The sequence below is a fragment of the Neovison vison genome, chromosome 3 (assembly GCF_020171115.1).
Source record: "Neovison vison isolate M4711 chromosome 3, ASM_NN_V1, whole genome shotgun sequence".
Taxonomy (NCBI): Eukaryota; Metazoa; Chordata; class Mammalia; order Carnivora; family Mustelidae; genus Neogale; species Neogale vison.
This window is the reverse complement of record NC_058093.1, coordinates 46,996,100-47,022,607: the sequence shown is the minus strand read 5'-3', so window position 1 is coordinate 47,022,607 and position 26,508 is coordinate 46,996,100. Positions and strand designations below refer to the sequence as shown.

Here is a 26,508-nt window from a genome sequence, read left to right as displayed (position 1 = left end):
GGCTAGCCTTCACTGTGGGGATAACATACAGGGCTCTGGAAAGGGCTCTGTGTCCCCTGAGAGCAGGCTGGGGAGGGGGAAGGTCCTGCACCAGGGAGAGGGCTGAAGAAGGAGAACAGGGTGGCCTCTGCGCCTGGCAAGGTGCAGGGCCCCTCCCGGCATCCCCTGCCCCATGGAGCCTCAGTCCCCTGCACTCAGGTGCCCCCAGCCAGCTCCCAGGCCCCGGACACTCACTGATCCTGTCCCAGCAAGCCTGTGTGCCTACCGTCTGTCTTCCCTGGAGGTGCAGTTTGCCCACACAGAAACCCCTCTTGGTGACCCTCCCCCTACGCCAGGCCCAGGGCACTGGGGTTAAATATCATATGGTGGAGGAGGCAGACACTTCCAATGGGAAGGTTGGTAGGGGCTCCTTTTGTCTGTTGCAGGTGATCCTCGTGGAGGAAGAACTGCCGCCCCAGGTCATGCCTTGTGGGTGCCTGACATGGACGGTCTCTTCCCCGGAAGTCCCTGGGTGGGCAAAAGGCCAGTCCGCAGCTGGGGTAGGATCAGAACCCAGGGCCTGCTCTATGAACCAAGCCCCCTCCACTACCATGCTACGTCCGCCCTGTGGGTCCCTGTGCGGGGGTGGGGTGTCTCCGAGGGCCTCCAGGCTGGCCCTCCCTTCTGTGTCCTCCTGACCCACGCTTCTGCCCTGGGGGCTGGTCCCACAGAGCACGGGAGACCTGGTGGCCTGGGCCACTGGGAAAGTTTGCAGTCAGTGATAGGAGGGTAGCGTCACAAAAATAAGGACTCCTTTCTTCTTCAGCGGTCAGAAAAACAAAGAGTCCACTTCCACTGAAAAGGGAAGTCCTGTTTCTTTAAAAATCCAGCTACGCTCCTGGAATCATATGTTAAAAAGAGAAAAGTGAAATCCAAAATAAATAAACGGCCACATCCGGGTTTCCCCTCCTGAGACACCAATAAAGGGTTTATGGGTTTGGGGGCCCCTCACAGCTGACCTCCTGGAACTCATTAGCTGTTCCTCCCCTCCCCGACCTGGGCTGCAGGGGCCCCCCAGCTGGCTCTGGTGCCCTGGGCAATACCACTGTGGCCAGGCCACTGCTCCCAGCAAAGGCCATGGAGGCTCCCTCAGCCCAGCGGCTCAGCGGCTGGCCCGCCCTCTAGGACAAGCAGGGTTCCTGGGACTATAGGGGCTGGCCAACCTTCATTCCTGGGAGGGCAGGTGGCTCTGCAGGGACAGGCTGGCCAGCGGCTTCCAGTGACTATCCTGACCTGTAGGCCTCCGGGCCCGCATCCTGCCCCTGATCCCATTCCCAGGGCCTCTGGCCCCACTGCCACCCCATTGAGCTGACCACATGTCCCGCTTGTCCCTAAGTCCATGTCAGCTGGACAGCGTGTATCCGATGGCCAGGGCCTGCCCCAGGAGAGATGTTCGTGTGTGCCTGGGAACACATGGAGGGACCAACACTCTCCTGGCGGTTCTGGCCCACAGTGCCCTCGCGTGGTGGGGCGTGTTGCTCAGTGCTTGTCTGAGAGCTGCGGGAGACCAGGGCCGGAGACTGCATTGGGCCTGGGCTGGCCTTTGAAGGCAGCTGTCATTCTCACAGGGACTTGGCTGCTCCTTACTCAAGAAGCAGCCCTGTCTCCTGACCCTGTTGTGGCTGGTGGCCTGTCTTTCACTCCTCAGTGGTGTCCACGCCTTTTGTTGTATCCTCTGTCCTCCAAAGTCTGCGAGCTCGGGAACCCCAGCACCTGTCATTCATTCCATGGGCTAGCACTCGGTGTGGTGAGGCCACGCCATCCCCCGGCCCAGATGAGAGTGCCTCGCATAAAGCTGGTCTATGCAGGCCTTGGTGAGCAGAGGAAGCAGTGGCCAGCTCGGGGATCTCCCGGTTCCCAGGGGGCCTCTGAGAGACGGTGGCCAGACGCTGCCCGGAGCAGCCATGAGCAAGGACCGCCCTCCCTTCTGGGTCTGGTTCTTTCTACGCAGGCGAGCCCACATTGGCACAGCTCCCCCACACCTTTGCCGGGGCCAGTGCCATGGAACACTGCAGCGCCGTTCCCTGCTCTCCTCCTTTGTGCCCGCTCACAGGGATGGGCGATGAGGGTCTCTGTCCAGATCCGGCCCAGACATGGTCCCTGAGGCCCCTGGTCATGGTCTGGGTGGTGTCCAGGGAAGCAGGACACGTGCATATCCTCATCTCAGCGAAGCCTTGGGAAGGTCCCTACTCTGGGGACCGCGGCGGAGGCCCTCAGCCACTCCTGACGCTGGGACTACTGCTTTCCCACTTTGTGGATGGGGTCACTGAGCGCCTCAGGCCCCAGGTCGTCAGCCCAGCAAAGGCTGTCCCCAACCTCCCCTATTTCCTCCATATTCCCCACTCTAGTCCCTGTCCTGCCTGTCTCTGGAGCGGGCTTTGAGGACGTCACAATCCCAGGGCCCACAACATGGCTGGTGCCCTCCGTGGCAGGCAGCAGAGCTGGCAGATCTCACACTCACATCCCTGTTCCTGTTTCTGGGGGGCTGAGGCAGCCCTTCTAGGACAAGGGAGCTGCCCCTTGGACGACAGGAACGCCATTTCCTTTCTCTCAGCACCAGGAAAGTGCTCCGGCAAACTCTACCTCCAATTTCAACCTGAATGGCTTCGCTTTGGCCTGTTTCATACTTGGAGACCAGATCCATTCACGGCTGGGGACAGTGTGTCTGTCAGAATCCCTGACCAGTGGGCCCCTGGGATGGGCCCTGCCCCTCAGCCTCGCTGCTGTTCCCTTTCTTGCTGCAAGACTGGGGGCCTCTGGTCGCCCTGCCCTACCTTGCCCCATGTGGAGACTCCTGGGGTGGCAAGACCGGTGTCCCCCTTCACCACGGGTGCGTACTCCACCGGTTGCCCTGGTGCAGTCGGTGGGACCCTGACCGGGGGCCATTTCCAACACGGACAGCAGAACCCTGGGCTCCAGGGGTCGGCAGTGAGCCAGGCCACAAGACTCCCCGCAGGGCTCTGGCTCAGATAGTGGGACAAACCGGGGCCATTTGATATATAACCTGTGGTGCCTCCCCAAGGAGAACAGAAGTAGCTGGGGTGTCACCAACAGGGAGGGGAGTGTTGTGGGTCACCCTCCAGCGCCAGGGCGGCCCTGAGCTAGGAGAGGGGTGGCCAGGTGAAGAGCCGGCGCTTTCCTCAGCAGCAGGTGCCAGTGCAGCGCCTCCCGCAGCCTGCCGCGGCCGGGACCCCCCAACCGGACGCCCCTTTCCCCGCCCCCTGGAGCCGCGGGCCCGCCCACCAGCCCCGCGCCCGCGCGCAGCTCCGCGAGCTCCCCCTGCAGGCGGGCCGGCTCTTGCGCGGCGTCTGCTCTCGCGGGGCGCGCCTCCCTGTGCGCTGCGCGGTGCAACCCGCTCTCTCGCCTCAGGCTGCGGCTGCTGAGAGCCTAGGCCTGGCGTCCAGGCTCCATTGATGTCTCCCCCTGAGCTGCGCGTCCACAATCATCCCTCTGTCGTAGGGGCGCTTACTGTGGGCAAGCCTCGGGCCTCTGACCCCTCCCGCCTCAGTTTCCGTGTGGTCTGGAGGTTGATGGTTGTCTGGGCGGCTCTGGGTATGAACACCTGCCTCTGGCATCTCCCAGAGCCTCCCTTCAGGCCCCCCAGGCGGGTGATTGCCTAAAGGGAATGCCCTGCCCTCTGGGGTCACTCACCTGTGGCAAGGGCTCCCTCGTGCCCCCTGCCTCCACGCATGGGTGCTCCAGGCAGGTGACCTGCTCTTCCAGCAGCTTCCCTCTCTGGGCCAGGCCCTGGCCGTGACTTTTGCTCTCATCCAGGGCCCTGTGCAGGACGTCCAGTTGCTCCTAGGGAGAGGAAGGCATAGGGTCTTCTGGAAACATGGCTCCCTGGGAAGGAGAAGCCCAGGGCGTCTGCTTGGGCTGCAGGTCACTGGGAAGAGGCAAGAACAGGTCAAATACAATGTGCACCCATCAGGTAGTTTAGGACAGAACTGCGCTGGGGAGGGGGCCAGGGTGCAGGACTTGCTGCCAGGCTCCACTTGGCAGGTCCTCTGCTGCCGTCAGAGTGGCCTCAGAGGACACACCTGGCATCCCCCGCCCCCTGCTCCAGCCCTTGGAATGAATGTGACAGTCCCCCTGAGCTCATGGAGACTGTGGTGCTCAGCCCCCCTACCCCACTTTCCCCACCTTCTGCCTCTACCAGCATGTGTTCCCCTCCCCCCCCCGCCCTTCCAACCCTGCCCAGGAGTGCTGGCCCAGGACACCTACCCCTGCCCCACAGACACCAATAGCCAGGCCCCTGGGATGGCCACAGCCCATTCTCCTCCATCCACAGCATTTGTCCCAAATGCTGGCATGACTGTGGCCCTGCTCCTGGAAGAGGTGGTTTCGGAGGAAGGAGGGGAGCGACCCCCTGGCGGACCTCATGGGTGACCCTCTCGGGCGACCCCATGGGCAGAGTTGGATGTACTTCCTTTGGTCTCATGCTGTAGTACTTTAGAAAATGGACAGTGGGGAGGCCAGTGCTTATGCCTAAAATAGCAGGGTTTCACCCTTCCCTGCGAATTTGGAAACTACCATTTTCTGTCTGTGCACATTTCTAGGAGAAAAGCAGAGTTTTCCTTCAAATATGGCTTAAATATTTCATGGTATTTTAAAGAGGCCCAAACCACTTATGTGAAGCATTGTGCTTCTCTTGTAATGACTCAGCTGTTACGGAATCCAAATTAGCCGTTATAATTGAACGGCGAAACCCTTCATGCACATTGCCCGCTGCGCCACGAGTTCTCCTTCCTCCCATGGCTTGGGTTCCGAGTCCTGGTGCCGCTCGAGATGTGGTTTAGGCCAGTGCGCCTGCACACCCCGGTTCAGTCTGAGGGTTCAAATAGCCACAGGAAAGTGGGAGCTGCAGCCCCACACAGGTCCTGCCCTCTGGGGGCCCTCGGGCCAGTCCCAGGAGAGCCCGGTGCCAGGCGGTGCTCAGATGTAAGGGGAACTTGGTTCCCCGGACTCTGGGCTCTGCCCCCTTTGCCTGCCGGTTTGTCCATTCTGGTGTAAACCCCTTCTGCTTTGACCATTCCAGCCTTATCACCAGCTTTACTGTTGTTTTTCAAAATTTCCATTAAAAATATCAAATGCCTATTCTTCTCCGTATACTTTGCAATCATGGTGCCCTGTTTCCCTCCAAACATACCACTAAAAAAAAAAAAAAAAAGACAAAACCAAACCAACAGAGCCAAGAACCAACAAACAATCTACAAATCAGGAACATACACACAGATCCAGCCAGAAGCTGATCGAAAGACCCTAACTGCCTCAGAGCCTCACGCTCTCCCCAGTAAGATCTGTTGCAGCAGCAGGAAGAGGCACACACGTCATCATTCTTTTAAATAACCCTTGCACTAAGAAGTAAAAATGAAAACTCCTAGAAAACCGGTAAAAAGAAAAAGCATTCACGCCAGAAATCCGTGGCATGCCCACCATGCTACAGGTGGGGAAAATGGGCTAACCTGGAATGCTCTGCCGAGAGACAAAGCCCGCACATAAACCTGTCACCTACTCATTTTAGGAAAGGAGAGAGATCACAACACTATTAATAGAAGCCACAATGAACCACTGTAAGTAACAATGAGAGGAGATATAAAGCTGATTCTTTGAAAAGACCAATAAAACAGACAAATGGCTGGTGGGTAGAATTAAGAGAAACAAACAGGAATCTCCAAAGGCGCGAAACAGATGTGGCCACAGATACAAATACAGCAGAAACCTCGGGTGTCCAATAGTTCCAGCTCCAGGTAGGACTCGATACGAATAAAATGTGGAATAGACAACACACGTGGGGCCTCGACGGTGCAGTTGAAAATAGGAGCAAGAGGCCCGAAGATGGTAAAGGTTGGAGCAGGTGGGGGATCGAGTGACTGTAGGCAAGGGAACGGGAGGAGCAGGCCCATCCCATGCACCCTTTCAGGGAAGGTGAGTTGGGCTGGGCAGTGACATAGGTGACAGAAAAAGGTGGAAGGCCCACCAGTTCATTGTATGAAGAGAAAATAATCGGAACACCCAAATTTGAAGAAATTGGACACCCTGCAGGGCTCAGGGCATCACATCCGGCCAGGGGGACCCTGCCCAACTGTGTGGCCCGCTCTGCTCCATCTGTCAGCCCAGGAGCTGCTGGAACTGGACGGATGCTCGGCTGGGCCCCGGGACCAGGGTTCTGGAGAAGAGGGGGTACGTGAGCAGACCGCAGGGTGGCTCTGGACAGTTTGAGTGGCACTAGTGCCACAAGGACCCCAAGAGCCCCTCTCTCCTGGGAAGCTGTGACCTGCCTCTGACGGGGGTGGGACTCCACTGGTCGCCTCTCCCAGGGGCGTCCGTGCCCCCTGCCACACTTGCTTGGAGGCCACCAGCTGCCTGCAGGACCCCCGCGTGGGGTGTGGGGCGTGTGTCCTGATGCTCTGGGCCTGGCTCTGCATGGTTGATCTGTTGAATTCCCAGGGTAGCCCTAGAAACGGGGAGGGGTTTGCTCTCAAACAAGAATCTTACTGTTTGCATAGCACAGCCTACCATTTAATTAGAAAAATATGTTTTTAATCAACTTTCTCTTAACAAACACATTGGCTCATGTGAAACAGGGGAGAACCCAGTCCATGAAAGTGAAAGCAGTCATGTTGGATGCAGACCTTGCTCTAGCCCACGCTGGCAGCCCGGCCACCTGAGTGGCAGAGGGTGGCGGGGGTGGGGAGTATGGCCACGGGCCGGAGCCCTGCTTGGATCTGCTGTTTGTCAAAAGAGCCTGGGGCCTCTGGGCCTCCAGTGGGTCTGAATTCCCCTCCCACTTGCCCACCTCAACTGCCCGCAGGTTACAAAAGTTGGAAAAAGCTTCCTCAGGGTTGGAGAGCAGAGACTTTGGGGGTTCCCACGACTTGGAGGCAGATGGAATGAAGTGGCCTAAAAATAGGAGAATTACCAGAATTCTAGGAACAACTTGACACAATGCTGGTAGATTTTAGTACCTACACGTCACTGAAAAATGGAGTAAATCCTTAAGGAGAAAAATCCACAGAGAGATTTGTTCAGAGAAGATCTGAACAACATCCAAGCCATCTGCATCCATGTGAGGAAGCCTCACAGGGAAACCTGCCAGAACCCCAGGGATGCTGACACAGAGAGAGCCCGGGCTGCAGGGGAGACCTCAAGGCCTCCAGTCCCCTGGCAGGCAAGTGCCGGGGGGGAGGAACCCAGGACACCCCCCACCACAGCCAGCTGTGCCCCTGAGAATGGGGCCTTCACCTCCCAGTCACTGGAGTGGGAAAGTTCTGGAATCTCTCCGTGCTGCCTCCTTCTCGGTCCTGCCAGCTTCCCATGGACCCCACAGCCCCCGGGCTCCTCTTTCTGTCTTTTAGTGTCAGCCTGAAATATCTGGACAGGGACATGTAAAGTCCCAGGTGGGTCCTCCCCACTCTCGACTTGGAACAAGACCAGATCCCCTTCTTTGAAGCCACGCAGAAGGAAAACATCTCGACAGTAGCAACCAACTGTGGCTCAAGAGACAAGTCAATCTGAGGGAGTGAATCTGAGGGTCTTGAATAAAAAGAGAACGGAGTTAATGCAAGAAATGGGAACAGGTATCTGAAGATGTGTACCGACGACCTCAAGAAGGGGATGCCATGCTGGGAGCCGGAGTGGGAACAATCGAGATGAAAAACACAAGGACCGACCCAGGGTGGTGAGGACAGGGATTGGATAAGACACGGCAGTAAGATCGGCTAACCTGGGTGAAGACTGTGAGTTCTCTGGGACATGGGTGGGGGGGTCAGGGACAAAAAGGTGACAGCAGCAAAAGGGCAAGGCCCAGAGAGCAGGGCTGGGCTGCAGGGAATTTTGGGACAAAAGAATGGGGAGGAGGAGAAGAGATGTTTTTTAAGTGGAAATCACGTGCCTCAGCTAAAGACAGATTTGATTTTGCAGAGAGCTCCACAGGCCCAGGCTCAGACAACAGAGGGAGCAAGTCAACGTTTTGGCACATTTTTGAATTTCAGAGATAAACGGGCCTTCTGGCTCCCACTCTGGAGGGAACAGTTCAAACAGCCCCCAACACACTTACCTTCCTTGAACCCATCTGAGAATGAGGTCACAGTGCAAACACTGGATGAAATCCAAGTAGACTCAGGCCCTCCCAGAGAGCTGGGCTGCGAGCGAGCTCACCCATGTCCCCTGCACAGGCGACAAGCCCGTGGACGTGGGGCACTGACTGCCAGTGCCTGGTGTCATGGGCAGAGCTACCTACCGCCTGGACCTGCGGCCACCAGATCACCTGTGAGCGCGTTAGGTCATGTCGCAGATGTGATCATCCAGGTGGGCCTGACTGACCCCAGGAGCCCCACAGGCTGGTGGCAGGGGGCAGCAGTGGGGTTCGGGTGTGAGGGTCCTGCGGCCAATGCTGTGTTTTGAGAGCCCCTAAGAAGGCCCAGGCCCGGGGCCGGAGTTGCCTCCGGAAGCCACTCTGTCCTCAGATGGGGGGAAGGCTGCCAAGAGCCTGTGGGGGCTTCTGCCAAGAGCCTCAGGTGAGGGCACAGCCCGGCCCATCCCGGGGTGTGGAGTCCTGCCGGCAGGGCCTTCTGGCCTGCAGGACTGGGAGCCATAGATGGGTGCGCCCTCCGTCTGTGGTAATGGCTGTGGAGCGGGCAAAAGGCATACATGGTTGAGCTGCTGTGAGTAGAAAGCCTTTGGGGTCTGCGGAGGGCAGGGGTTTCAGGCTCAGGGGCAGGCCCTTCATGGACCCCCACTGGGCACCTAGAAGGAAGGTGGAGGCAGGCAGTCTGGAGCAGGACAGGGCCCCTGCAGAGAGATAGTCTCCATAAGCCTCTAGGCACAGGTGCAGAAGCCTAGCAGCTGTGGGGAGGGCTGCCAGAAGGGGTCCTCCTGCCCAGTACAGGGCAGCATCTGCTGTCATGCATACTGTTGTAACACTCCCCCACCTCCACGAAAGGCCAAGGGGAGCAAATAACCCTAAGAAAGGGATGGAATGGAAGTCATGAGGAAGCATTAAATCAGCAAGTGTCCTATCAGCAATCAGAGAGAACCAGAGTGTGGAAATTACTGCAAAACTTGTAAGTGGGGTAAATTCCCTTGGAAAAGGCAGAGACTCCATCCAGAGGGGCTCAGAGCCAAGGCCGGGCTGAGGAAATGACTGAAAACCTACAGGCGTGGAGAGGGCAGAGCCAGGACTCAGGGCAGGGCAGAGGAGCCCTGCGGGAGGAGACGGGCGCAGTGGAACGCCAGGCAAACAGCATTTAGTGGCACTCGGTCCTTCAGGTGCTAAGTCCGAGCGGCCGAGAAACTTCAAATTCTGAAGAACATGCCATAGAAATCTATAAACCCAAGACTCTTAGAAATGAAGATGTCCCCCCACCCAGCTGTAGTGGTAAAATTCAACATATCACTCCTAGCTTTGATGAACTCTGGAGATGGATCCGATGTGGAGTATCATATTTAAGATGTATTTCAAAGTGTGTAACGTGCAAACAGAAAACGTTATTTTCAAGTGTGCACAGAAGACACACATGTGAACGCAGCCTCAGCCCACCTGCTCCCGTCGCTCGGGCCCTGGCGTCACTCGGGTATCTTACCAGTCTGGCCACAAGCCCAGCCAGACCCCCGGGCCTCACCACTGCCCCTCTGAGCCCTCCCCAGCAGTGGTGGCCAGAGGGCCTTTGAACCTCGAGACTCCAGGTGTCCTCACAGATTCCAGGCTGGGTCTCAGTCCCAGCCTCCCGAGCTCCCCGGTGCTTTTTCTGCAGGTCCACCTCTGCCCCCTGTCCCTCGCCCCACAGGAGGCCCCTCCTCAAGGGCTCTGGGCCCCACAGTGGACCGAGGACTCTGAGGACCACTAGGCTCTGCACCTGCTCTCTGAGCCCTCTGAGGGGCAGGCTGCCTTCAGGGCCCCGAGGGCCTGGCCAGTCCACCACTCTCACATACCAGCCAAGCCACCTCGCCTTCCAAGATCTGGCAGTGCCAGGACTCTGGGTCTGTGGGGCTGAGACTGCCCGTCCTGCCCCCCAGGTCCCGATCGGCCCCTCTCCTCTGCTGCTCCCATCAGCATCATCTTTCCAGGGCAGGGCCAGCGACCCTGATTCCCCAAGATATCTCTGGGGAGCCTGTGTTCTCTCCCCTCATGTGCTGGTCCCTGTGCCCCTAAGGGCCTCAAAGAGTTTTCTGGAAATGGTAGGCTGGAGCTTCAACCGCCCAGACCCCACTGCTCCCCAGCCTAGTCCTGCAGGGTGGGCTGGGGTGGGGTACTCTGGCCCACTCCCAGCATTGTTTTGACTTGTGACTTTGTGTGGGGTGCAGGGCTCCCCTGTCCAGCCAGACCTCCCTCACCTCCAGCCCAGCATCCTTCCTTGAAAGCACGGTCCCCAAGGCCACCTTCACAGCACAAAGCCTGTATGTGGGGACATTTACCCCAATTCATCTTATGTGACCTCCTACGTCTGAGTGACACAGTAAGCCTGTCCTGCAGCGGCTTAAGTGTGACCCCACAGAAGGCTCCGAGGCTGGGCTGGTGTCACTGTAGGCCTGCCGGCGTGGCCACAGAGAGAAGGAGGGGCTGGGGAAGCTGGGGCTCCGCCATGGGGGCAAGTCTCTCCCTACCCAGGTCTATTTCCCCAGTCTGTAAAATAAGGGTAGGGACCACCTCCACAACAGCTCTACCAAGGACCCTAATGAGCTCTGCGGGGCCCCCATGTCCCTCGAGGCCACCTGCTCTCTCCCAGCTGTGCCTCTGCCCATAGGGACCCCCGTTCCCCAGAAGCCTTCCCAGTCTCCTCTTGCCCTCTGATCCCCCTGGCCAAGGGCCCCACCTGCAGCCTCCGCTTCTCCCAGCTGGCCGCCCGCATGCTCGCCAGGTGCTCCAGCTCCAGCCTTCCGAGCGCCTCCTCTCGCAGGGCCCGAGCCGCCTGTGCACTGCTCCTCTCACGGTCCGCCTGGCGCCGAGCTGTGTGGCAGAGGCTTGCCTGGCTCCCAGGCTCTGAGGGGTGGCCACATGTGGATCTGCCCCTGCCCATTTCACAGGCCAGAAGACTGAGGCTGGGTGAGTTTGAGTGTCTGGCACCTGGAAGGGGTTGCTGGAGAGGCCCCCCCTCTGACCACTCCCTGCTGGCGGGTCTGGGGTCCTGGCTCCCTCTGCCTACTTCTCTTTCTCTCCCCCTTCTTTCCTTCCACAGACATTCCTCCTTTGAGACTGTGCTAGGCCCTAGGCCCACCTTCCAGGCAGACCTGTTAATGGCGGGGGGCAGAGGACAGTAATGCAGTTGGGGTGACTAGCAGGGCAGGGCACTCTCTGAGGGGACAGGGACAGGGGTCAGAGACCTGATGAGGAGATGGGCCTCATGACTGTCAGTGAAAGAGGGTCCCTCCACAGTCTGTGCAAAGGCCCTGAGGTAGGGTCTGTAAGAGGCCAGTGTGGCAGGAGGGCATGGAGGCCCCGTGGGGTCTCTGAACTTTATTCCCCTGTGATGGGGAGGCTGCTGTTGAGAAAACAGCCAGCCAGCTGGCCCGTGCCAGCCACATCCCAGGGAGGCACACAGGCCTGGTGTGGCCCCCATGGGCCAGGCCTGAGCAACTCCCAGGACTGCACACACCCGGCAGCAGTGGTGAGGCCCCCAGGAACCCCTGAGGTGGTGGTGGGCCCCACATAGCGCTCCCTGAGGGCAGGGTGAGGGAAGGGAGCTCACCTCCCTCAGCCTCTGCCAGCGCCGTCTGCAGTTGCCCCACATGGCTCTGGGCTCGGGCGCTCTCACTCTCTGCCTTGCTCAGTCGGCCGCTCAGGCTTACTGCCTGGAAGTGCCAGTCATCCTAGGTGGAAGGACCCAGATCAGGAGGCGGCCTGGGAGGGAAGGGAGGGCCGAGGGGTCGGGTGGGAGGCTTGGGGGGTTCGGCGCGCTGACCTGTGGGCATCAGAGTAACTCCCATTTGGAGGAAGAGAGGAGCTGGGCCATTTGGGGCAGTTGGTCTGTGGGACACCATGGTATTTACTGCTATTTCTCAGGCCAAAGAAAGGACAGTGTGAACACTGAGGGGCCCAGGGACCCACAGGGCCCCTCCAGGGTCTCAGCAGGCCTGAGGTGGATGGACAGATGGATAGCAGAGCGATGAACAGCTTCCTCCCATTTCAGGGGCCCCTGGGCATGTCCTCTCCACCCCCTTACTCGTTCCTTCTGGGTGTCCCGCAGCTGCTGCGCCAGATCCCACAGGGCGTCCCGCACGGAGGCTATGTCCACCTCTGGGCTGGGGTCCCCGGGTGCAGGGGAGGACCATCGCAGCGGTGAGTGGGACCGGCCGGGGAGGCTGGCCCTCTGCTGTGCGGAGCGAGCCTGGATGCCATCTGAGCCTGCAGGACGGGGTCAGCTGAGGGAATGGGGTGGGGATGCAGTGACAGCCCCCTTCCCCAGGGAGCTGGGGGAATCATGGGGGTCTAGGCCCCTCACGGTGTGGGGCGTGAGGCCTGTGGGGGGCTGTGTCCTAAGTGGGTGCTGAGCAAGGACAGGAGCCCACACGAAGCCACCGAAGACACTGACCTTTACTGGGGGAGCCTGAGGGCCTCTGTCCCTGGAGCCCCAGGCCACGGCAAAGCGTCGACCACAGCCGGCTCAGCTGGCCCTCCGCATCCCGCCTGGCACCCTCAGCCTGAGCGAGCTCCTGCTCCAGCCTGTGGATCTGGCCGCAGGCCTCGTCCAGGCGAGCCTGCAGCCCCTCCACTGCCCCGTGGGCCTTCTGCAGCCTCCTGGTCGTGGTGTGAAGCTCGGCCCGGAGAGCGTGCTCGGCACCCTGACTCTGGCAGAGACGTGCCTCCAGCCGCTGCTTCTGGGCCTCTGCTCCAGCTTCTACCTCTGCCAGCCTCTGCTGCAGCCTCAGGACCTGTGGGAAGGATGTGAGGCCATCCCAGAGTCCCCTGCCCTCGCAGCCCTGCCCCCAGGCCTCTTGTCCTGACCTCTCCTGAGGGAGTCCCTCAGACCCTCCCCATCAGCATGTCACAGCGAGGGGCCCTTGACCCACCTCCCGGTCCATGTTTGGCAGTGCGGACCCCCCGAGCCCAGGTGGGGAAGGACACCCCATGACCATGGAGAACATCCTGGCAGACACGGGAAAACCCCAGCAGGTCTGACAGCTGTGACCCTAGGCTGTCCCCTCCTGTGGCCTGCCCCAGTTCCACTTGTAGTTAGCTCCGTGCTTGTGGCCTGTGGGGGCATGGGCTGGGTCAGCGTCCTCCTGAGCCCAGGGCATGGGAGCCTCCGGGTGTCTGACACAATGACACGGGCTTCCAAGTGCCAACAGAGTGGGTCCATCGAGGGCTTCCCAGCCCCTATAGCCTCGCCTAGCCTGGGGAGCACGGGGGTCGAGAGGGGGAGGCTCTGGGCTTGGGTGGCCTGCTTCCCTGCCTCTCTTGGCCTGGGCCACTCTTCCTCCCTTCTCGAGTAACTCCAGCCCCCTGGGTACCCCCTCCCCATGGGTCCTCTGCTGGGCCTGCTCCCCTCTCTTCTCTGGTGGCCTGGGCTAGGCGCAGAGGGACCCTCCCTGACCCCCTGCCCATCTGTAGCAGCCCATTCCGTCATTCCCGGTTAGACTGCCCTGTCTGCTACTGCAGACCGTGCTGACGGCCTGACCTGTGCCCCATGCCTTTGGGATGTATACCTTCAGCCACACGACGTGCCCTGTAAACACTTTTGAGTGATGGCAGGACTGACAGCAGCACTGTCACCCCTAGGGAAGTGACAGGCTTGGAGGCCACAGAGCCTGCACCAGACTGTAAGTGGAGGCCTGGGCCGGGGGCAGGGCGGGGCCTTGTCTTGTTTCCTATCTGGGTGGCCACAGTGCCAACAACTCCATTCCCCGGTGGAGGTGAGGAGCTACAGGTCACATCATGGTCACACAGGTCGTGGGAAGGGAGTCCATGTTTTCTGGTCAATGAAGCCACTGTCTGCATGACTCTGGGTCTGAACTGGGGGATCCTGGGCAGGCCAGGCTGTGAGCAGGCGTAGGTACGGGGCCACCTGGCCTCCGGCAGCACCCAGAGCCAGGCCTGGACAGAGGGCCTTTCCAGCTGCTGTAGGGGCAGGAGGACACAGGCCTGCAGGGAGGGAGCAGGTGGGAGAGTGTGTGCATGTGAGCACATGGTCAGGGCCGGGGGGACACACGTGGGCAGGTGTGGGTATGGGTGTATGCTCTGAATCCTGAGGCTTTTTAAGAAATGGACATTTTAGGGGTCCCTGACTGTCTTCCAGCTCAGAATGCTCCTGTCACCTGGGTGAGGCTGTTCCTTTCTAAAACACAAGAATGCTAGGAGATGCAGGGGTCACCATTTCCATGGTGTTGGGTCAGTCAGAGCCCCTGTCCCTCCACCCTGGCTGCATCCAGCCTCGCTGGGAAGTGCGACAGATGAGCATGTGGACCCAGGGCGTGCACGTGGGCAAGAACCAGGCCGGGTGGCCCTGGACCCCAGCCCTTCAGGCAGCACTGGTGCCTCCTCTGCCAGCTGCTCAGCTCTCCTACCTCCCTTCGGGCACCATCGTGGGCTGCCTCAGCCTCCGTGGCCAGCCTCTGCATCTGCAGCACCTCCTGCTGACTCTGTTGCTGCTGCTGCTGCTGCTGTTGGGCGCCCTGTGCGCCCCGGACCTGCAGTTGGATCACCTCTTGGCTCTTTCTCCGGTTCTCAGCCTCCAGCATGCTCACCTGTGAGTGAGCATGGGGTTGCCAGGGCCTCCTGGACCCCTGCCTCTGCTCACATGTTCTGGGGCATCACCTTCCTTTGATGCAGTGCCCACACTCTAGGTGTCGGTGGTGGGGTGCCCTCGGAGCCAGGACACCGTGTGGGCGGGAGTGGGCTGGGGTCGGTGTCAGGGGTGCTGCTCTGGTCTCCTCACCGGCTCTCACTCACAGAGAGCCTCGTTCCACTACCTCTCCAAGCCTCCGTGGGCTCACATGAAAAGGAAGGTACTAGAACCTACCTTACAGGAGGACTGTGGGGGTGGAAGGAGGGAAGTGAAGGAGATGCTTAGTCTGGAGGGAGCACAGGGCATCTCATGACCTGCTCCAAGTCTCAGGAAGTCTGACAGGGCTGCAGAGGCTTGAAAAGGGCTCCAGCCTCAAGGGGCATCTTGGGCTCTTGTCTGAGCCATTGTGGGCCACCCCCCCCCCGCCCCGCCCCACCATGAACTCAGCACAAGTGGCTCTTGACTTTGGAAGCCGAGGTGGATAGATGAAATAGCACAGCTGCTTTCTGAGCCCAAGGTGGCCATGCAGGGAAGAAGCCATGGGAGAGCCTGGGGGACGCCCCAGCTGACAACCAGCCTGGCAGTGGGGCCCATGAGTCTGTTGCTGCAGGCCAGCTGGGCCCTGCCCGCAAGGCCCCACTGTGGAGTGTTCTTGGCACGTGCCCTCTGCGCCCTGGCTGAGTTCCTGATCTGTAGGGTCCATGAGCGTCCAAGTGCTTGTTCTCAGCCATTAGTTCCGTACCCCCTGGGGCACACGAAACCAGGAGCCCCATGGGTCTCAGTAGGGCCCTTTGGCAGGCGGCTTCCAGCATGGGGGCAGAATATTCCAGAGCCACAGGAAGCAAAGGCCTGTCCTGGAGCCCCTGCTCCAGTGAGTGCGTGCCCTGGGGCCTGGGGGTGGGGGTGGGGACACCTCTGTGGTCACAGGGCTGCGGGATGGTGGCCCTCACCTGTCTGCCCAGCTCCTGGAGTTCCCGGTGTGCATCTGCCTGGGCCTGCTCCACCTCCCTCAGACTGGCCCGCAGCTCACAGGCCTCCTTCTGGGCCACGGCCCGGGCCTCCTCCAGGACCAGCACCTTCTGCTCCCCTTCCTCTTTGGACCTCTGGAAACTGAGCCATGGGTCACAGGCAGGGGCTCCCGCATTGCATCCCGCACAGAGATTTCTTGTCACCCACCCCACTCTGGCCTGATGCCTCTCCTGTGGCTTGTTTCTCCACGGTCCCAGGGCCCAGCCTCCTTGGGGCTGCCTCCCTATCACCTTTGGGGTAGATAAGGGCTGAATGCCCAACTGGCTCTGCCCCTTTCCATGTCTCCGGACCCTCCCCCTGCGATGCTCCTCTCTCCAGCCACACTCCCAGAGACACAATGTCCAGCAGCAGCCCCACACCTCTGCCACCCCCCTGCGAGGGCTGCGGTGCCAGCCTCGCTGTCCCCAGAGCCCCAGACCAGGCCCCTTAGCCTCAGTCTGCTCTCCAGCCCTTGGCCATCTCCTGCTGGCCACATGGGACCTGTCTGGCATCGAGGGCAGGACCGCTGTGTTGGTATCTCGGCCTTCCCCTCCCCAGGAGTCAGCCCTTCAGACAGGCAGCTGGCACCTTGGTCGGCTCAGTGAGTCCACTCCACCACCATCTGGCCCACAGGAGATCGGGAGATGGTCCCACATCCCACATCCTTTGTCCCCAGGATGAGCCTTAGGGCCGCGCAGGCTCCAAGGGGAGGTACCTGGCTTTCTCCTTCTCAGCCCTGCATATGGTGGCCCGCAGCTCAGCATTGGAGCGCTGCAGCACGTCCTTCTCGCGGGCCTCATCTCCCAGGGCCCGCTGGGCCTCCAGGACCTCCCTGCGAAGTCCCTCCCGGCTCTCCTCGCTGTCCCGAAGCTCCTGGCGCAGCGCAGCCAGCCCCTCCCTGGCCTCGTCCAGCTGGGCCTGCAGCCTCTCAGCCTAAGGGAGGAGCACGGGCTGTACGGCCCGCTGGGGGCAGGCAGCAGGGGCTAGGGGCTAGGGGCCAGGCTCTGGCCTTGTGTTTCCAAGGGCTTAAAGGAGAAGCAGATGACCTGGATTTGCCCACCCGGGGGGTCACCTCACCTAATGCCGTGAGGCCACGGGGTGGTTCACGAGGGCTGATCCCTGAGCCCTGCGGGAGGTGACTCTCTGACCCTCCTGGCCTTGGTGTTGCCCCGCCGCCTCCCTGGGCTCCAGGGATGCTGGTCACTGGTCAGCCCACACATCCTCCCACATCCAGGTCCGGTAGCCTGCTTGATGGCCTGCCCCACCTGCTGTCCCCTTCAGTGATGGTGTGGCATAGGGCCACTGTCCACCCCAATGTGGGCAGCAGGGCCAGGGGCCTGGGCTCCCGATCCCTGCATGGTTGTGGGCACACCCTCCCCCTCGGCTGTCATTTCCCTATCTTACAGGAGGCCGGGGGAGGCTGGGTCTCTGGGTAGTGGCCCTTAGAAGGTCCTCTGGGGCCAGGCTGTCCAACGACATGGGCAGCAGGTACTGTCCGTCGCATGAGTGCTCTATGCATAGTGCCCCACAGAAACACGGACACCCTAAATGCAAGGGGTGGGGGGCGGCAGGGCTGCAGGTGGGCGGGCTCTGGGGCCAGCGGGAGCCATGTGCCACACAGCCACCCCAGTCTCAGGGCTCAGCCGCCCAGACTCTAGCTTCTGCAAGCAGACCCAAGGATTGGGAGACGCTGTGGGTGTGAGTCTTTGTCCCCTGTCCCTGTCAGACCCGTTCCAGGCCCAGAAGGGGACCCCCATCGCACTGTCCTCCCCACACCAGGACCCTCCACACCCTCCTGGGGCTTCTAGGCAGGGCCTGCTGATTGTGGTGTTCTATGTGAGGCCAGAGCTTGGTAGGGCCGGGAGCTGCTTTCATGCTGCTCTGGGACACGGGGTGCCTCATGTCAGCACCACGCCCTCCCCCAAGCCCTGGAGGGGGTCCTGGAGGAGAGTGAAGACCCTGGGAAGGGCCAGTCCACCCTTCAGCACGTGGGCCATGGGGTCAGAGATCGCCAGGTTGGGCCAGGACTTCTTGTCTCCTGCCTCTCTGGCCTGCGGCTCCAGCCCTGGGCAGGACCCTCTAGAGAGTGCTCCGTGCAGGCCGGGCTGGCCCTGAGGAGGAGGTGGACGAGGCCGGCAGCGAGCCGAGAGAAGGGAAGCCACAAGAATTCTGAGCAATGTCAAGGCACTGGTCTGCCAAATGCAAACCCCGCTTTGCTGGCTGTTCCAGCGGGACATTGCCCAGGCCCCCGGCCAGCCTGGCTCCTGTGTCCATTCGCGGTTATTGTTGTTCTGTTTTGGGGAAGGGCCTGAGCCCCTCCTCTGCTCCCCCTCCACCCCCACATATGGGAGCCACAACCGTGTGGAGCGGTTTCCGCAGAGCTCAGCAAAAATCCACCAGGAAGGTCAAGGACCAGCGAAAGGCCCTATCCATCTTACGAGAAACTGTTTTCATTTCCCAGGGCGAGGAGATGAAAACAAGCACAACAAAGCAGGAGAAGGGTCCCTCCCCTTGCGCGCCCGCCTGCCCCCCTCATGAGAACAGCGGCCTCGGACGGGAGTTTTACAGTCAAATCACTTAATGTGATTATAATAATTATTTCTTTACTAGAAATCGTATAAACAGCGTCTTTTGAAACCTCCTGCAGGGAGGGGGCTCCAGGACTCTGCCCGGCCAGAGGGAAAGCAGGGGAGGGGCTGTGATGGGGATCAGGCCTGTGTATGTGTGTGAGCACACGCATGTGCGCTCTGTGCACACACGTGTATGGACGCAGCACGGGTGAGGGTGAGGCCTGTGCCTCTGCACACGTGTGTGAACGTGCGTGCCTAGGTCCACGTGCGTGACGGGTGCGTGTAGGCGTGCGTGGTAGCGTGTGCGGCTCGTTGCACATTTGTGTGAGCTCTGCGGTGTCCTTATGTGTTTCCCTGGAAGGGTTGTGTCCGCACATGAGTGCACGTGTATATGCACGTACGTATTGTCATGTGTGTGCCCGTGTGTGCCTGGGGGTATGCGTAAGTACAAACCGTGCTGTGTATTCACATGTGTGTGCACACACACGCGTGTGGGGCTCTAGGCAGGGCCCTGAGAAGCCTGGACCGTCCTTCAGTTTAAAGGCTGTGGAAACGTTATGGTTTCCATGGCAACTGGGCCAGCCTGGCGCCTGGGAGGCTCTTCGGGGCCGCTGCTCCCTGGCTTGTTGCTCCTGCCCCCTCGCCTCAGCCTCCTGCTCCTCCACTCCCTTCTAAGGGGCCCTTTTCTTTACTGGGGGCCCCTTTCCTTTCTGGGGGCCCCTCTCATTCTGGGGTTCCCTTTCCTTCCTGGGGGCTCTTTCTCTTTCTGGGGCTTTTCTCTCTTTTCTGGGGTTCCCTCTCCTTTCTGGGGGCCCCCTCTCTGGGAACCCAAACTTCTCAGGAGGCCTGTGCTTTCTTCTTTCACTTCTCCAGAACAAATGTGCCCCCAGTCTCCAAGCCCTCCCCTGCAGCCCCTAGTTTTAAAATCTCATTTTGCTTCCCCGTGTGGTCGCTGACCGGGCCTGACTTTGAAATCTGTTGAAAGGAGACCTTTCTCTTTGGGGGCCAAAGTAAACAGCCTGTCATGTTAAATCATGCTCTCTCCCTCCCCCTCCCTCTACTGCTGGGGCCTGCCCCTGGGGGGCTGGGGGAGGGCTGAGGAGCCCCTTTCCTTTCTGCTGCTTGGTCCGAGCTTGTGCTCCCCTGAGCTCCCAGTCAGCGTGCTTGCTGCCTGCGGCCTTGGCTCCTTGCCCAGAGAGAGCACAAACCCTACCCTCCCACGGCCCCACCTGGGCTATAGCTTACCCTCCCCCTGCCCAAATCCCTGTGCCCTCCTGCCCTCCCCTCTTCCAGGCTCCCCAGGTCCTGTCACAGCTCCCTCAGAAACACCTCCCCAATTTGCTTGCCTGCTGTGTTGAAGCTTGGCCTGCCTTGCCCAGGACTCTCCCCACCACAGGACACTGTCACGTGGCTCCTGGGGGCCTTGTGTTGACCTCGACTCCTTGGCCAGGTCCATGCATGGCCGCCCCTGGAAACCCCACAAAACCCCCACACTTCTGCCCCTCCACCCCAGTCACCCCCAGGCAGCATCACCCCACCTGATATCCAGTCCCATGGGGTATATACCCCATGCCGCCTGTCGGCGGGGCCTGGCCAGCACCACCTCGCCAAGGCTCTTCCCAGGGCTGGTAGGATGGAGGGGTCTCTGGGCCGAGGGTCCAGCTTTCCCCTCCCTGCTCTCTGGGTCACACCTGCCTGCCGGGAAGGCCTTCTCTCCCCACTCCCGGCATCCCGGCTCTCCTAGAACTGCCTCTGCCCCTCCCCGCTGACACCCCCTCACTTCTCTCCTGGCGTTGCTTCGCTCTGCTGCCATCTCCCGAAGACTCTCGCCCAACGCCGTGGCCTCTCTCTGATGGGCAGAGATGGCATCCTCAAACTGGGCTTGCAGGGCCTTCAGCTCCGCTGTCGTGGCACTGACGGTGGCCTGGAGGGAGCAGCAAGCTGGCCACGGCATCCACGGGCAGCCCGAGGTTTGGGCAGCTGGTGGTCAGCTGAAGCCCATGCGGGCAGCCAGACGCTGTCCTCACACAGGCCGTCCCAGGTGGCTGGGGACCAGAGCCTGGCCAGGGACTCCAGGTCAATGTCCTCACGCCAACAGTTGCCAATGCTCCCGATCTCAGGTACCCAGGGGACAGGGTGAGGAAGCCCCAGGGGGTCTCCCCACAGGGAGGGGTTGATCCTGCCACCCACGTCTTTCCTCTGGGGTCTCCAGCCCAAGGCCTGGGCAGGGTCAGCTGCAGTGGCCCAGTCAGGGACTCAAGCACTGACCTCTCTCATCCCTAAAATGCTGTTGTTGGGCCCACCCTGCTGAGGGGCCAAGAACAGCCATTTGGCAGCGAGAGGGCCCTGCCCTCAAATATCACCAGCTTCAGGAGGCCTGGGGCTGGCAGTAGGCTCAGCGTTCATGCCCAGGAGCTCAGGACCTCCACCCTGGCTGGCTGGCCGGGCATGGGAGAAGCCCCCCGGGTCCCACGGCCCCATGGCTGGGGCATCCTCTGTGGTCAGTGCAGGGGGCTCGCCTTTCCCAGACAAAGGGCCTCTAGTCCTACTCTGTGGGACCCTGCCTGCCAGTGTAGGGCCAGAAAGGCAGACCCCAGCTCAGAAGACATGGCAGTGGTGGGGAAGGGGGAGGCCCTGTCCCTGAGTCTGGGTGAACACAGGGGCCCTTCAGCCTTGGTTTCCTGAACTTTCACATAGGTGGGGGCCTTAGGGGATACCCATGTCACTGTCAGCCTAAACATGTAGTCACCACAGATGCATCCGGAAAGTGGCTGCTGGACCACTCCCGTAGAGATCATGCAGCCCACTCAGGCGGCCCGAATATCCCTCTGGGACTTAGCTCGCTCCAAATCTGCCTTCCTGGGGCCTCAGGTCTCAGGAGGGTCCTGTCCAGCGCTCACTGGTGGGCACGTGGAGGCAGTGAGGGGCCTCTGGGCCCCAGGCTCCGCAGCCGTGCTTGAAGCTTTCCTTGTCCTCGAGTAAGGACAACACCTGCTTGCCTACTTACCCTGAGGCCTACCTGCTTCCCTGCCAGGATGACTTCCTCCCTCCTGCCTGTTCCCAGGGTGGTCTGGGCCTCCAGGGTAGGGGATGGAGCTGACTTCCTGTTCCAGTAGGTGCAGGTGCCCATGCTACTGGCCCTGTGCTGCTTCTCTAAGAGGCCTCCCCACTCCCCCTGCCAGGACTCGGTGGTCCTGGTGGGCTGGGGCTCCATCAGGCTTCCTGGGGAAGGAAGCCTCCTTTGGGGCCTCCTCCGCCCCGGGCTCCTGCTGTCCCTCCCCCCTGACAGGTATCACCTTGTGTGGCTGGGTCTGGCTGTGTCCCCAGGACAGGTCTCCCCTCGAAGCCCTGGGAGGGTTGTGAGTGACTGCATACTTCCAGCCAGCCCCTCCACCCACCAGTGGTGATTTCTGACCCCACAGCCGGCTTCCTTCAGCTGGCAACCCTCCTCTCTCAGTCCTCAGTGGGTTTTAATTTTCCAGGCCAAGGTGCCAAAAGGACCCCTAACAAGGTCCCTGCTGGCTGGCGGGCCATCCCCAGTCCAGCCAGAGACTTGGAGCCAGCATGAGGGAATCCTCCTGAGCCAGCCCTCTCTGAGTTGGGGTGTGAATTCCCGGAGTCTGGGGGGCATTCCTGGTTCCCTGACCATGGATGGGACTGGGGGCACCTCAGTGGGGATCGGAGGAAGGAGGGCCTCCACTCCTCCCAGCATGGCAGGGGCTTCAGGGAGGGAGGCTCCTGGATAGGACTTTCCTGGGTGCCAGGAGCCCCTCCAGGCAGCTCTTCTCCGAGTGACCATGTCAGGCAACCATGGGGTGAGGGGAGGAGAGTGAAGAGACACTCTGGCGGAGGCCCCCCCATGGCACACAGCTGTGGGTGTCCCACCCATGGGGTGGAGGCACAGGGCCCCCAAGGTCATGGCCCCCACTCCAAGTCCTAGTTGCTGCTGCCTGCCCTGACCCCTGACATGGGCTCCAGGTGGAGTCCGGGGTCCCAGGTGACCCAGTTGGTTGCCCGAGGCAGCGTCAATGCAGTGGTGGGCCAGTCCCTACGGGGTCTCTCCCACACCTCATCCCTCAGGGATGCCTCTCTTCTGGCTCAGCTTGGAACTCTCTGTGGGCGTCCTTCCCAGTGAAGGTCTGCCTCAGGCACAGTGCTGGACTTCCCAGGTTGGGTTTCTCCTTCGGAGGCATCTAACAAGCAGGCCCCAGAGGCCTCACACTTGTTTACTGCAGTTCCATTCCAAGGGCAGCTCGGGTGCACAGACGGGCAGAGCTGGATGTCTGTGGGGCTGGTTGGGGCCCAGGTCTGGGTTCCGCCCTTCTCTGTTGCTGGCTTGCCTGTGGCCCCAGGCCCTCCTCTCTCTGGCTTCTTCCTGGCCAAGCCTGCTGCTGGGGAGCAGGGACCGAGTCTCACAGCCCCCACCCACCTCCAGCTTTGGTTCTTTTGGTCTTTCCTTACCATTAAGACAGTGTTTCCTCCCAGAAGGAGACCTGGATATTTCCCGGGGGACATTCAGGCTCAGGGGGCCAGGATGGAAGGGGCTGTGTCCCCGGGACCAAGCAGGAAGAGGGTACATCTGGGGATCCCTCTGTGCCCGCCAGGCTGGGTGCTCAGGGTCTTGCCTGGGCCCCCAGGGCTCACCTCGGCTTGTTCATGCCGGCTCTGGGCCTCCTGCCGCACCTGCTCCAGCTCCTGCGTGGACCTGAAGAGCTCTTCCCTCAGTAGCCTCCCCTCTTCTTCTTTCAGGGACAGGGCCTAGAGGGATTTGGGGGACACGGTGCTTGTGAGGCTCAGAGGCCTCTTTAAGGAGAGGCTGCAGCAGAAGAGTGGGTGGTAAAGCCTCTGCCAGGATGTGGTGTGTTCCTGATCGCACACCCCTGCTTGGGGAGGAGCATCACCCCAGAGGCATCCCTTGTCCTGAGTGGAGTCGATGGGGCCTTTTCGCTCTGTGTAACATGGCCCAACCTCTGTGCCTCTGCTCAGTCAGCTCTCCACACACTGGCTGACTGATCAGGTGGATGGATGATCAGACACAGAGATGGATGGTGGATATGGATGGACAGATGAGTATGTGGATAGAAGGAAGGATGTGATAGATAGATAGATGGTCAAGTGAGTGGTCAGATAGATGGACGGCCATATGAATGTATGGGTGGATAGTTGGGTGCAAGGATAGTTCGATGGGTATTTAAGCAAATTGATGGATAGATGTGCGGTTAGGTGTGTGAATGGAAAATTAGGCATGTGGATAGATGGCCATGTATGTGGGACATCAGCTGGGTGTATAGATAGAAGGATGGCAAGTCAGGTGAATGGATGGATGATGGACAGATAAATGGAGGGACAGTAAAGTACATGGATGGATAGATGGGTGGATGGATTGGTAGATGGATGGGTAGATGGATGCATGGATGCATGGATTGGTGGGTGGATGGATGGATTGATGGGTGGATGGATAGATGAATTGGTGGATGAATGGATGGATGGGTGGGTGGGTGGATGGATGCATGGATGCATGGATTGATCGATGGGTAGAGAGGTGGATGGGTGGGTGGGTGGATGGATGGATTGATGGGTGGATAGATTGGTGGGTGGATGGGTGGATGAATTAGTGGATGGATGGGTGGATGGATGGATGATGGGTGGGTGGATGGGTGGATGGATTGATAGGTGGATGGGTGGATGCATGCATGGATTGGTGGGTGAATGGATAGATGGATTGGTGTGTGGATGAGTGAACAGATTAGTGGGTGGATGGATTAGTGGATGGATGGATGGATGGATAGATGATGGGTGTGTGGAAGGATTGATGGGTAGAAGGGTGGATGAGTGAGTGGATGGGTGTATTGATGACGGATGGGTGGATGGAAGGATGGATTGATGGGTGGGTGGGTGGATGGATGGGTTGCTGGATGGATGAGCAGGGGGGTGGATGTCTGTCCACCAGAACTTCTGTGGAAGACCATAGTTGCAATAGCAGTGACCTAGAAAGGTTGCCCTCATAGCCCTCTTGCTGGTTGAGAGAAGGCATGGTGATGTGGATGTGCATGTTTCCTGCTGCCTCATAGTCCCCTGTCACCTGTTGCATCTCATGTTCCAGCTGGAGGAGACTCTCATCCCTCTCACGCTTCAGGCTCTGAATCTCATCCTTCAGAGCCTCTCTCTTGGCTGCATTCTTTGCCACCAGCTTCTTCTCCTGTTCCAACTGGCGAGCTGCCAATTCCTTCTCCTCTGTCAGAGACAGACTCAGGTTCTCCTGGGCCAACACAAAGGGATAGGCTGTGATGGCTGCATAGATCAGGACATGTGAGACCAGCAGGTCCTAAGTGGGACCTGGTTCATGGGACAGACAGCAGGGCAGGAAAGATCCCCAGAGGTTGGCCACTCCTGCCATATCACATTTGTCTCACATGGTGACACCAAAGCAGGACCCGAGTCCCTCCTTCTGCCCTCCCACATTTATGTAGTGGTTCATAAGCCCCTCCAGAGCCTCCACATTCATAAGATGTATAATCAAGCATGACCTGCAGGGAAACCTCCCTCCAGCTACTGGCCCTCAGACTGCAGCCAGGTCAGCTTGCACGAGGTCTAGTCTCTTTGGCACACAGGCCCCAGGCTCTGGGTGGCTCAGGCTCACTTGAACTTGGAAGAGTCCTCCTCTGGCCCTAGCCATGGCATGGCTAGGGCACCTCTGTCTCCTGGCTGGTCTCCTAGGCTCCCGCCCCCAGCTGTCTGCTGCATTTTAGGACATGGTAGACCCCAGGGAAGTGACCAGGCAGCTGGGTGGCCCAACAGAAACAGACCTTCTCCCTCTGGAGCCGAGCCAGGTCCTCATGGTGGGCCAGCGCCTGACTCTCCAGGGCCAGCTGCCCCTCCCGCTCTTGCTGCGCCACTTGCCGCTGAAGCTTCTCCATGTCCCACTGTAGCTTTGTCTCCTGGACCTCCCAGGAACTTTTCAGCTGCTGCATTTCCACTGTGAAGTGACAGGTGCATCAGGGGCTGGCCATGAGGCCCCCACAACATGGAACCTCTGTGGCCCTTACAAACCCCCTGTGGAGTGCCAGCCCCATGGAGGGACAGCCACCTGCTCTGAGGAGGCTGCCAGAGCCAGGGGACAAAGCACTCCCTGCCTCACTGTGTGCGTCCTAAGTTCTCACCTTGTACTTGCTATGGCCAGGCCACCCCAGGCAGGGTGGGCTGACCAGGGAGCATAGGGGAGGGGCAGGGACCCAACTGTCTGATCTTGTGGCCATAGACCAGTTTGGTGTCTGGGCCCATCCCTGGAAGCAGGTGGGGTGGGTGCCCATCCTTCCCAGATAAGAGTGGCAGGAACTGTCCAGCCCTGTGAGATCCAGGCCTGTGTCTGCTTCCCTTCGGGGTACTGGGGAGTGGAAGCAGCATATCTGGGGACTGAGATCCTCTGACAGGGGGAGAAGATTAGAGAGAGCCCCCACGGGGAGCACCTTGCAGGGCCTGCTGAGCGAGCCGCATGCTCTGGGCCTCTCCCTCCAGCTGTTCCCTCTGTGCCTGTAGCTGCCTGGACAGCTGCTGGGTCTCAAAGAGGCTGTTCTCCAGAGAGTCCCTCTCGGCCCTGCAGAAAGTCATCAGACAGTAGGCCTGTCACCCAGGCAGTCCTTTCGATGAGGGATGGTGCAGAGCTCATTTCTGAGACAGTGGGACAGTGCCTGCCAGGCCAGTTTCACAAATCACAAGAAAAACAGAATAAACATCTCATTCATTTTAAATCTCTAGAACCAAAGTAGGCCCTGCACAAAATAATCTTTCAGATGGATTAAAAAGCTAAGTGAAACAAAACAAAACAAGCAGCAAATAAACAACTCAGAACAATAAAAATAGTAGAGGGGCACTGGTAGCTCAGTCGGTTAAGCATCCAACTCTTGATTTCAGCTCAGGCCATGAGCTCAGGATTGTGAGATCAAGCCCCAAGGGTCTCAGCCTCCTGGAGCAGAGGCCCGGCATACCAGTCAGGATGCAGGCAGGGGCCAGGCAGAGACCCCACCCATCTCTCTGGCCAGCAAGTGGCCCAGCACCCTGCGAACTGAGAATGTGTCTGTGGGGCTGCCGCATCATCAGGGCCCTGCCGTGGGGGCTGTAGGACCTTGAACCCTGGGGTCCTCTGTCACTGTCATGCAGCCCACTGCAGG

At 60.0% G+C, this 26,508-nt stretch overlaps 1 protein-coding gene across 1 annotated transcript in view; it reads right to left on the bottom strand.

Moving 5' to 3' along the window:
* Positions 1-26,508, bottom strand: part of CROCC2 (ciliary rootlet coiled-coil, rootletin family member 2) — a 62,554-nt gene that overhangs the window by 4,604 nt on the left and 31,442 nt on the right. Inside the window, exons 17-30 of the mRNA XM_044244360.1 lie at positions 25,807-25,934; positions 25,147-25,316; positions 24,423-24,599; positions 22,985-23,098; positions 20,121-20,264; positions 16,486-16,703; positions 15,713-15,872; positions 14,542-14,721; positions 12,570-12,909; positions 12,201-12,382; positions 11,727-11,847; positions 10,854-10,987; positions 3,691-3,840; positions 3,509-3,587 (exon numbers count right to left, since the gene is read on the bottom strand). Of these exons, the coding sequence (XP_044100295.1) occupies positions 3,509-3,587; positions 3,691-3,840; positions 10,854-10,987; positions 11,727-11,847; positions 12,201-12,382; positions 12,570-12,909; positions 14,542-14,721; positions 15,713-15,872; positions 16,486-16,703; positions 20,121-20,264; positions 22,985-23,098; positions 24,423-24,599; positions 25,147-25,316; positions 25,807-25,934 (2,297 nt within the window). The remainder of the gene's footprint in view (positions 1-3,508; positions 3,588-3,690; positions 3,841-10,853; positions 10,988-11,726; positions 11,848-12,200; positions 12,383-12,569; positions 12,910-14,541; positions 14,722-15,712; positions 15,873-16,485; positions 16,704-20,120; positions 20,265-22,984; positions 23,099-24,422; positions 24,600-25,146; positions 25,317-25,806; positions 25,935-26,508) is intronic.